This window comes from Diabrotica virgifera, chromosome 1 (assembly GCF_917563875.1).
Source record: "Diabrotica virgifera virgifera chromosome 1, PGI_DIABVI_V3a".
Lineage (NCBI taxonomy): Eukaryota > Metazoa > Arthropoda > Insecta > Coleoptera > Chrysomelidae > Diabrotica > Diabrotica virgifera.
The window spans coordinates 81937933-81950296 of NC_065443.1; the positions used below are offsets into that span (position 1 = coordinate 81937933).

Below are 12364 nucleotides of genomic sequence, written 5' to 3' on the forward strand. Positions count from 1 at the left end.
CCGACAAGATCCATTTCCTATTTATTAGATTAATTGACAGTAGGTACAAATTTAAGCTTATAATTTTTCGGAAACAAATAGAACTATTTCTAGTTGTATTTTTACAATAAATAATAATTTGGTAATAGTAGGCAACCAATTATTCAGCCACGTACTAGGGGTAAATAGCATTTAGGAATTCTTGTAAATTATTATAATTTAAATCTCGAGTAGTTGATAATTAAATTTTTTACTAATTAAAATAAAAAAAGGTCGTAGAAAAAGTATAGTATTCTACTCGCATGTAATGGCTATTACTCACTCTGATGAATTACGACACTCGCCTACGGCTCGTGTCGCAAACTTCATCATCGTGAGTAATAGTTACATGCTCGTTGAATAATATACTATTAACTTTGTTTGGAAGCCTATTAATTAAGCTTTAAAATGAGACCTTCTAAGGCTCATTTGCATGCGTAGAAGCCGAGTTACGATCGATAAAGCTTCAAAAAATACTTATTTTGCAATTTGCAATTTGCATTGTGCACTAATTTTACAATATCTTGAGTTCTAATTGTTGGTTTTAAGTTTATTAAATGTTTTTTTCTTCGATTTTTATTAAGGAACAAATTTTATTTGAAACATTTTTTTATCTCTTTTAGTTTATGAGCCAGAGCCTTATAAACAAATAAATTGTTTATAACAATTTTTTGACCATTCGGATCGAAATCCTCCCTCGAAATTCGTAATCGGCAGCTAAAAATCCATAAGAAACCGTTGAGTTTGTCCATCAGAATTGAAAAGGACACTGTGACCTCTATTTGGTGCCTAGAATAAAAGGCCTTACTAGTTTATTCTGAATTGTCCGCATTAATATCAGGATAAACTAGTTCGGTCTAGGCCAAACTAGTTTATCCCATTGCGTTTAGGACAAACTGGGTTGGCCTAGGCCAAACTAGTTTGTCCTGAAATCGGGTTTGGCCGGTAACATATATACCACAAAACTAATATAACTATTATCCAGAGGTTAAGTAAAGGCAAAGAAATAATTAACACCGTAAACAACGGAAAATTGGCTAACTTCGGCCATATTATGCGTAATAATAAATACCGACTTCTACAGTTGATTCTACAAGGCAAGATTAAGGGTAAGAGAGGCCCTGGCCCCTGGACGTAGACACATCCTGGCCCGCCAATCTTAGGAAGTGGACTGGTTTAAAGTCAACTGATTTAAAAATGAATAACCACTTTCAATTTCGTTTCAAAACGAAAATACAGCCGCATCATATTCTAGTCCAATCAGAGAGTGGAGCAAGCACCTCTACCGGTTTCGAAACTTATTGGTCTCTCATCAGGAGGCACATATGCTGCTCTCTCTGATCCAACCAAAACAAACCCCGGCGTGCAGTCACGGATTGCAACGAACGAAATGTCATAGATGCCCTAGCGGCAACTGCTAGCAAAAGACTAAGTTTTCAATCCAATGGCATATAAAACAACATAATGTTATTCTACACCCCACCAGACTGAAAACAATGGGAACCTTCTCTGGTTACACCTCCTAGGCTTCTACAATTTGCAAGCCATACGGATGCTGAGACTAAGGAAGATGAGGGAATTTTACAATTTATAATTCACGTCTCATCTGCTCAGCGCGGTAAAGTTCCAAAGATCATGGAGTACATCATTCGTACTCCAATCAGAGTAAACATGTAAATCAAAAATGAATAACCATTTTCAATTTCGTTGCAAAACGAAAATACAGCTGCATCATATTCTAATTATTCTTCTTCAGCTGATTTATTTCGAGCTGCTGTGAATAGAATAAGATGGGTCAATGTGGTCGCCAACATCTCTAGAAGATAGGCACCTTTATGCTGGGGCCACAGTAACGTCTAATGCAGTTTTAACGCATTATTTACCATCTCTGTAAGGCAAATAATGCGTTAATTAACGGCATTAGACGTTACTGTGGCCCCATCATTAGGAGAAGAAGAATGCATGATTAAAAGGTTTCTATCTGATAATACGTATTTCAACCTCTAAGAATTTTAAATAATGTAGCAATTAAAATATTGACGCACATAAGTGATCTTTGATAGTTCGCGTATTTATATTATTATTTGTAATCGATAAAATTAATCATACATTCCAAACTACAAGCCTTCATATACTCGTGCGTTTTTATCTTTATGATAATAGTTATAAACAAGCTTATTAATAATAATTGTCAGTTTTATTTTTAATGCCGATGATGTTGGTAATTTAAAACGTTTGTTAAATCGACATCCTAATAAAATCATAATCATCTAAAATTATTTAATTCGCAGTTCCAAAAGATGATAAATTATTATTTGAACTATATAAAATTGTAACCGCAAAATTCTTGCCTACTCGAGCGCAATAGTATGTCGATTCAAAGATTTGAGGTTATCCCGCTCCGGCAACGTTGTAAAGCTGATAATGTGGTATTCAACATGGCCGCGTAGTCAGTGTTGTGTGTGCTAGTTATTGTGGATTGAATGGATTAATTCGTGAATTATGCCGAGAAAACGAAATGGTGAGATTCCATTGCCCGACGGTTGGGATTACGGACGGGACTATGATGGAAAAGTTTATTTCATCGACCACATATCAAAGAAAACTACGTGGATTGACCCCAGAGACAGGTAGGAATAGTCGCATTCCATTGCACTATCTCTTTGCTGGTTAAAAAGTTGAATGACATTTTTAGAATTTCATTTTTATCATATTCTCATATATTTTTCTCCTTGTAATTGCTGTACATATCAGTCGTTGCTTACTTTTGGGTTAAAAAACCAATGACACAAATATTTTAATTAAATGACATTCCAAACCTACCCAAGAATTCACCTCATTGTAAAAGTTAACAGAATACTTTTTGTTTATTTTTAAAAAGTGTTTAAATTAATCAAAGTCAATAAATGACTTAATTAAAGGGCCATAAAGTAGAGTAATTGCTGAAGTGTTAAAGTTATTTAAAAATCTCTTGGTATTTAATATTCAAAAACACAAGTTATAGTGCTGCCCCCTGGTAGAAAATATGTGTAATCGAAAAGATAAATATTAGATTGTTGTGTCTAAAAATATTTACAATCTTTCCGTGAATATGTACGTTTTGCGTCACCAAATGAAATGCAAATTAAGAATCTTGTGAAATTTTCAGAGTTGTGGAATTTGCGTTTTCACAAAATCGAATTGCAGATTTAATAGGTATTTGGTACATTACTAATAGTCCATTTACTCACGGTTTTTGCTCCTGATTTTAAAGAAGCGCTTGGATTGACATGGAATTTGGCATACAGATAGCTAAAATGTAAAAGAAAAAAAGCGATATCGTGCCCATGTGTGCTTTTGTCCTAGAGTGAGTTTCACCTCTTCTCGGGGGTGAAAAAATATACCTACGTTTAAAATAAGTCCGGAAATGGATAAACTGACTAATTCTAAGCAACTTTTGTTCTATAGAGTTTTTTCACTAAGTCAATACTTTTCGAGTAATTTGCGAGCAAGTATTGTTCACTTTTCAACAAAAAAAAAACACGTTTTTAGACAAATAACTCAAGAAGTATTTTATCTAAAAAAATATCCTTAGGAAAATATAGCCTAAGGTTTTGGTAAAACAGAAAAAGGTGGTGTATATAATATAAAGTCTGTAGGCCCAGTATAAGCAGAGTTGTAGCTAATAAAAAATATTTGCATATTCGTCAAATTCCAAATTATTTTAATGTGAAATACCCAAAAAAATGAAGCACCTTTCTGGGAAAACTCATCACAACTTTTTTATAGTGTTTAAAAAAAATTATTTTCATTTTTTAAAAAAGTTTTGAACATCAAAGCTAAGCAAGTTACGCTCAAAATAAAGTTGGTTCCTTTTTTTTGATAAAAAACTAGTGAAAATCACCCCTTATTTAGCATCCCAAATAAAATTAATTGCTACTGTTTCACAAGTTACTTTACTTACTGCAAGCGCCAGTTAACTTGGCGAGACGCATTGCACAGTGGCTTATGGGATGATCATCAGTCTCAGTGTCGTTGTGCGTATTCGCTGTCGACAAGTTAACTGGCGCTTGCCGTATGTATTGTTTATACATGATCTGTAAAAGTATGATCGGTTCAAAGTGCATATTTTTGAAAAAATTTAGTTTTAAAGTAAATTGTTTTTATTAAAAAAAAAAGAATGCATCAAAATAACTTAAAAATTATTAGTGATACCAAAATCTTAAAGAGTAAAAAGAGCTTTTCTGAATATTTTGGCTTTTTTGTTTTTCTGTAAGACAAAAATTGGATAAGATATGGCTGTTTAGTGACTCGTTCAAGCCCTTTCAACTACAACTACAGCCCTTTCAAAAATTACTTTGTACCGATGAAACTTCTTAAGGTTTCATCTTCTATTGAAGGTTGGATATCAACATGGCAATTCATATTTTACTTACAGCAGCTCTAAATAGTTGGTTAGAGCTTCTAAATCATACCCTTAGATTTCGTAACCAGGAGGTTTGTCTTCTTCCTGCATCTTTTTTACCTTTTATTTTGCCCTCTATAATCAAACACAGCAGACTGCAAAGAGAATGTCTTACTATATCGCCTCTTCGCAAGAACGTAGGTTTAAGTCAAAATTTGACGAAATTGACTTATTAATGCAGATCTACTAAAAATAAAAATATCTGTCGCGTGAATAAATACCTGTGACATTAATAATAATAGTCACTAAGAGATGGCACCAAGTGCCTATATTTGTTTGGCACGAAAGCAGTTAAATACTTATCATTTTCGTATGAATACAGACCCAAGTTAGTTACGCCACAGAATATGAAGCAATTTGTGTGTTTACTTCTCGTCAAGAAGGACTGTTCTTATATTTACGATTAGTTTTTGTGAAAATTCTCTCTAAAACAAGGACCCTTTTTGTAGTTAGTTCAGCGTTTTAACAAAGTTGAAGTAAATGTTTCTCAGGAAAAAAGACTCAACTCTAATAGGGATAACCAACTGATAAAATTTAACTATTTTAACACTTTATATTTTTATATAGTTATCACAGTTTGTATTTAGATATATTTCTAATAGATATATTTCTAACAAAATTGTATAGGTAATTTCTTTAAAGTAACAACTTATTCGGAGTTATGCCCATGATCATATCTATAAAATTTTAAAATGCCTCTCCTCTAAAATCGTCTTTTTTGACTTAAGCCTACGTTCTTGCGAAGGGGCGATATGACCAAAATATTCAAGCTTCAGCCTCTTAATTTGAGGGTTTAGTGTCAAACAACGTTATCTACATTTTTTGTGAAATTGAGATATATCTATAACCGAGTTCATCGTTTTCGACTTCATTTAGTAACAAAAACCTGTATCTCTATCTGCAGCAGGTTACAAAATACATTAAACGTTAACTACCAATTGTGAAAAAATTGTTCATGTCAAAAACATCTAAGAGGTGATAACGTTATTTCACAGTGAATTTCGTGATACATCAAAAACAGTTATCGACTGTTACAGTTTATTGACACTAATATTTTAAGCTGTAATTGTAGACAGCGTTATTATTATAATTCGTATTTGTTTGAAAAACGTCATTTTGATACTGGATAGCTAAATACATTTGTTTATTTTCGATATTGTTCGATTCTACCATCTGATTACTCATTACATGATTACATGATTACAATAATCTGATTATTCATTACATTTTTTAGTTTTGCCGAAGTTAAAAGAAAACATATATGTTATTTTCTTATTACCGGTTACGTATATATTTGTAGTAATTATTTAATATTTTGATTTTGTCAGTCTTTAACAGAAAAATGTCCAGTCTTAGCACAAAACTTTGTATGACACGAAGCACTAGCGGGTCGTGGATCTTCTGAGGTAGCCTCTTGCCTTAAAAATACAATGAAAAGTGAAGTTACTGGGAAAGACTTCGCTTTTATGTCTGAAAGTTGTTCGGGTCAAAATATCTCTGTTTGCTGTTGAAACACTAAATATTTCAAAAATCGACCAGTTATTTTTTGAGCCCGGATATTCCCAAATGGAACGTGATATGGTCCATGCCCACATCGAAAACGCGAGTAAAGGCTTGGAAATTTATGATACATCGGGATGGTATATGTACAGTGATTAAAATGGCTTTAAAGAAATGAAAATACGAAGTAGTTGAAATAGATCAGGAAGACATTTTGAATTTTAAAGAACTTCAAATTCAAATGATTAAAAATAAAAAAACTGACATTGAAGGAAATGTTGTCAAATGGTTGAACATAGTTTGGCTACAATATACATATATAAAAGAAGACACTGCACACAGTTATTTTAAATATAATTTTAAATCAGACAACTTTACGAAATTAAAAATACAGAGAAGGCAACAACATTTTCAATTAACAAACTTGTGCCAAGAAGAAAATATGACAAACCGTTAACGATTAATAATAAAAAGTTGAAAGGTTTAGTAGAAATCTGTGAGCAAAAATTAAAGACCAATATCACTTCTTTTACTAGAATCTTCAAGGAAGGGGTGATGATCATAATGAAAATGTTTCAGAAGATGAAGACGTTTAAAGATGGTACCTATAAGTATTTAGACATTTCATAAAATATTTTTATGTTATTAGAAAAATAATTTTTTTTATTTAAATACACATATAGCATTTTTTATAATACAGGGTTAGTGCTGCATTGGATATCCTGAAAATTTTGAAAATATCAGCGAATTTAAGTTAAAGGATATCCTGAAAAAAAAAAGGGAAATATCAGTGAAATTTTCTCAACATTTTGGGGAAATTACATTTTTACATTTTCACCCAGCAGTGCTAACCCTGTAGTAAAACTATTATTATCAGGTGCGACGTTAACGGTTACAAAAAATATATATCGGTAATATCAAAAAGCGTTATCAGGTAATTATTAGAAAAAAATTCTATTTTTTTCTCTGTAGAATAACAACAACCTGTAATAATTTTTACCATATGTCAAAGAAACCATAATAATACTATATAAATTTACAGATTTCTATTGTAATGTATTTTGCCTCCGTAATTACAAATTTGTTGGCCGATATTACGTTTCAAAACAGTTTTTCGCATTTTCTGCCACTTTATGTTTTTGTAGTTAACGTTGTTTGATACTAAACCCTCGAATTGTCTGTATAATTTCTTCCCTCTTATTAGCCCTATCAAGGACTTTAATATTGCTAATTTTGTCTACCCATGATATTTGTAGCATTCTTCGATAACACCAACGCTCAACAGCTTCCAATTTCTTAATCTCTAATTGCTTTAATGTCCAGGCCTCAGCTCCATAGAGCAAAGTTGTAAAAACGTAGCAGCCCAACAACCTTATCCTTAGATCCATTCTTAGGTTTCTACTTCATAATAGATGTTTCATTTTCACAAATTTTGCCCTTGCTATTTCTATACGGCTTTTAATCTCTTGTGTTTGTTCTGCATTTTGACTAATCAATCTTCTTAGATATTTGTATTTATCTACCCTTTCTATCTGGATATTATTAATAGGGAGTGTCTCATTGTTTTTTAATGTTTTGTAATGACTATGGATTTTGTTTTCTTTAAGTTCATTTTAATACCATATATGGTACACTTTTGTTTGTCATACTTTGTAGAGTTGAAGTGAATACGACAGTGTCATCGGCATATCTTATATTGTTAAGGATTTCACCATTTAACACATTCACGGATACGACTGCCTATGAAGTCACTTACTCCATAAGAAGACGTGGTTTCATAATATGAAGCATGTCCGTGAATGTGTTACGATCATCCCATCCTTAAATTTTCCTAAAGCTTCTTGGCAGATGGCTTCGCTATATATATTAAACATTAATGGTGACAATATACAGCCCTGTCTTAGACCCTGAAGAATTTCTATTTCTTCCGACATTTGATCCTCAATTCTTATTTTGACTCTCTGGTTCCAGTAGAGGTTTGAAATTACTCTGATGTCGTGGCTGTCAATGTTTTATAGTTTTAAGATATTAATTGGTTCCCATGCCGTTTCTAAAGCCTAATTGGTTTGGTTATCACTTATTTCATCTCAAACTTACGGATCATATATAAACAATAGGTACATATGTAAAGTAACTTGTGAAGCGGCAACGATTAATTTCATTTGGGATGCTAATTAGGGGGTGATTTTCACGTTTTTTTCCCAAAAAAATGGACCATCTTTATTTTGAGCATAACTTGCTTACTTTTGATGTTAAAAACTGAAAATAAAACCAAACTAATTATATAAACTTCTAAGTGGAGCATAGAGCTTCAGTGAAAACGCGCCATCGGGTTCTATTTTTCACTAGGGCCTTCACCTCATTCCAAGACTTTCCTTGACTTCTTATCTCTCCATGATGGATCTTCTCCAAGTTTGTGCTGGGCGACCTCTTTTTCGTTTTCCTTGGGGATTCCACTCTAGGGCAGTTTTTGCAATACTGGAACTATCTTTTCGGAGTGTGTGACCTATCCACCCCCACTTTCTGGATTTTATTTCATTTTCTACCCTCTTTTGTTGGGTCAGGTGTAGCAGATCTTCGTTTCTGATGGTGTTTGGCCAGAAAATTCGGATAATTCTTCGTAGACATTTGTTAACAAAGACCTGCAATTTGTCTGTAAGGGATTTTGTCACTTTCCAGGTTTCACATCCATAGAATAGAACAGACATAACATTTGACTGGAATATTCAGATCTTTGTCCTTGTAGTATATTCCCCAGACCTCCAAACAGGGTTAAGCATGCTGAATGCTTGTTGAGCTTTTCGTATCCTCATACAAATATCGTTTTATGTACCTCCGCTTTCTGTTATGACACTTCCAAGGTACGAGAAGTTTTCCACATTTTCAATCTGCATGTTGTCGAAAGTCACTGTACACTGAGGTGATGTGCAGCGTGACACACAATGGGATCAACAGTGACGAATTTGACGTACTTACTGGAGTCAGGCAGGGATGTGTGCTTTCTCCGTTTCTAGACTTCGACACAAAAGGGATACAATGGACGTTAACCACACGCCTAAGTGATCTAGAATACGCCGACGATATCTGCCTGTTAGGACAAAGGTTCCAGGAACACTATCCACTGAGGCCAATAAAATAGGTTTAAAAATCAATATTAGTAAAGACAAATCCATGAGAAATATATAATTTAAACACTTTAAAAAAGTTGTAATGAGTTTTCACCTAAACGTACTTCATTTTTTGGTTATTTCACATTGAAATATTAGATTTGGAATTAGACGAATATGAACCTATTTTTCATTAGCTACAACTCTGCTTCTACTGGGTCTGTAGAACTCATACATACAACATTTTTTTCTCCCTTTTATAAGCTATATTTTGCTAAGAATATTTTTTTCGATAAAATACTTACTTTTTGAGTTATTTCCGAAAAACCGTATAAAAAGGTGTTATTTTTGTGTTGAAAAATGCAAAATTGACATAATTAACTCGCAAATAACTCAAGAAGTATTGAGGTTCCTTTTCTGAATAATGTATTTTGGATTTTTTGTTTTTCTGTAAGACAAAAATTGGTTAAGATATGGCTGTTCAAAATTTGCATACACTTGTGATTAGTGACTAGTTCAAGCCCTTTCAACTACAGCCCTTTCAAAAATAAGCACTTTGTACCGATGAAACTGGCTCATATATAAACAATACATAAGTAAAGTAACTTGTGAAGCAGTAAAAGTGCTTAATTTTTTGTTTATTTCACGTTGAAATAATCGATTTGAAATTTGACGAATATGAACCTATTTTTCATTAGCTACAACTCTGCTTCTACTGAATCTACAGACCTCATAAATACACATTTTTTTCTCCTTTTTATAATGTATATTTTCGCTAAGGATATTTTTTTCAATAAAATACTTACTTTTTGAGTTATTTGCAAAGAACCGTCTAAAAACGTGTTTTTTTGTCAAAAAATGAAGTAACTCGGAAAAGTAGTGACTTACACCACGATATAGAACAAAAGTTGCTTAGAATTAGCCAGTTTATCCACTCCCGGACTTACTTAACCCGGCACCTGCCACGTGGGGTGCTACCAGCACCCCATAACACATTTTCATCAAATACATATTTGGTATTTCAAGTTGGTTAACCGTGCTGTCAGTCATATTAGCTTTCTATAATATTATATATAGCATAGATTTGTTTGCGTTTGAACTGGTTATTTAGTGTCATTCTGAACTTGTAGCTCTAAAGCGAATCGGGGTGTCATCGTCTGGCAGTTTAAGTTTAAATTTTTTTTTTGTGTTTTTGATAAGCTGGTCAGATTTACATTTTTTATTGTAATAACTGATTTAAATTATTAATATAGTCTCTATACTCCATACATTTTAATTTTTTTAGATATTTTACTTCACTTCATTTATTATAGGTTGGTACTTGCTAATTTGCTTTTAACACCTTTTTAATTTTATTTTTCTACTTTTATAATATATTAGTAGCTAATAAGAGTAATAAGTTAATAAAACATGTTTTTTATATATACTTGTGCAACTCAATACCTTATTTTGTTTATAAACAAGTAGATCACAGAAAATTTTTAAGGGGTGCTGTGAGCACCCCACGTGGCAGTTGACGCCTTGCAAAGCCACGTGGCAGGTGCCGGGCTAACAGTTTGAACCTATGTTTTTCACCCGCGAGAAGTGGTGGTACTCACCTCCAGGGCAAAAGCACACATCGGCACAATAAGTATCACTTTTTTTCTCTTGACATGTTGTAGCTATGTGTATGCCAAATTTCATTTCAATCCAAGCGGTTATTTAAAATCCGGAGGATTTGCAATATTTTACCGTGAGCGAATGGACTATACGTTTTTTAAAGTTTATTTTCAAGCCGCTGAGACGAGATTCGTTTATCAAGAGAAAGTGTATGAATGCTCGGATGATAGTAGCAGTTGTAATTTTTTAAATATAATTAACATTCCTGACTTCAAGCCGACCTCCTACCTCCTACTAAACGTGGCGGCAAAATTCCAAAAGACGAGGTCGATGAATGTAAACGGATTGATTTGATTTATCATTACTCCAGGGAAATAAGGCAAAAATATACCATGTTCGGAACTCGGGACACTGACCCAGCCAGGTTGCAAATGGGTTTTTTTTTGATATTATATATAGGCTATTGATTATGTTCTAAATAAGAGAGCTAAAAGGTAAATAAGAGAGCTAAAAGGAACTACAACGTTAACGGGATTTTATTGTCTCATATAGTCAATGGACCTTTAAATTTGAAAAAACTGCGGAGTGCTACCATTTAAATGGGTGCGTTTTTGAGAAATGGGTGAATTAGTCTCTAGGCACAGGGTGAATTAGGGTGAGTGCTATGCACTTTTGGTACAAAGACGTCTACAGGAAAATTGTTTCAGGTTAAATTTATTTTCGAAATACTACATTCTAAAGTCAAAAATATTTTTATTTACAAAAATATATTCAAAAGAAAAGCAAAAAAAACAACACGAAAGAAAGCAATTTTGTTTTTTGCCCCATAACTTTTTTCCATGGAGATATAGGTATAGACATTGCTGTAGCAGAAATTAACTCACATTCTTTCTGTTTAAAATGACGTTTAGTAAAAGTCTCTAGGATTTATATTTTCCGAAATAGTATAGTATAGTTGATCCAAAAGATGGCATAACCCAGACATCCAAAGTGAAAGTTATCCTTCAACACCAAATTGGTCTATATGGTCCACACAATGTCCAGAAAGAAGTCACACCATTTTGAGCGTCGGGTTTGGGGGGGGGAGAGGGGGGAGAAATCGGTAAATTCGTAGTTTTTTAAGTTTTTCACCAATATTTCTAAAACTATGTGGTTTAGCATGAACAACCTTCTATACAAAATTGTTCTACATTAAATTTGAAATAAAAAAGGCCCTATGCATAATCTTTCTAAAATGAATGGTTCCAAAGTTACGGAGGTAGTATAGTATAACTGATCCAAAAAAAGGCCTAACCCAAACATCCAAAGTAAAAGTTTTCTTCCAACACCAAAATGTTCTATATGGTCCACATATTGTTCAGTAAAAAGTTACACCATTTTGAGCGTCCGGTTGGGGAGGGAGATGGGAGAGAAGCCGGTAAATTAGTAGTTTTTTTACGTTTTTCGTCAATATTTCTAAAACTATGCTTTAGCGTAAACAATGTTATATACAGAAATGTTCTACATGAAATTTAAAACAAAAAATGTTCGATACATAATTGTTATAAAATCAACGGTTCCAGAGTTACGGAGGGTGAAAAGTCTAGCTTTTCGTTACTTTTTATATTTTTTGGGCAATATTTATGATATAACTATACCAAAAACCCAGACATCCAAAGTGAAAGTTATCCTCCAACACCAAATTGTTCTATATGGT

The 12364-nt window shown here is 33.1% G+C and overlaps 1 protein-coding gene across 1 annotated transcript in view; it reads left to right on the forward strand.

The window, feature by feature from the left end:
* The first annotated feature begins 2240 nt into the window (after positions 1-2240).
* Positions 2241-12364, forward strand: part of LOC114327550 (protein kibra) — a 177417-nt gene continuing 167293 nt past the window's right edge. Inside the window, exon 1 of the mRNA XM_028276225.2 lies at positions 2241-2648. Within this exon, the coding sequence (XP_028132026.1) occupies positions 2521-2648 (128 nt within the window). The 5' untranslated portion in view covers positions 2241-2520. The remainder of the gene's footprint in view (positions 2649-12364) is intronic.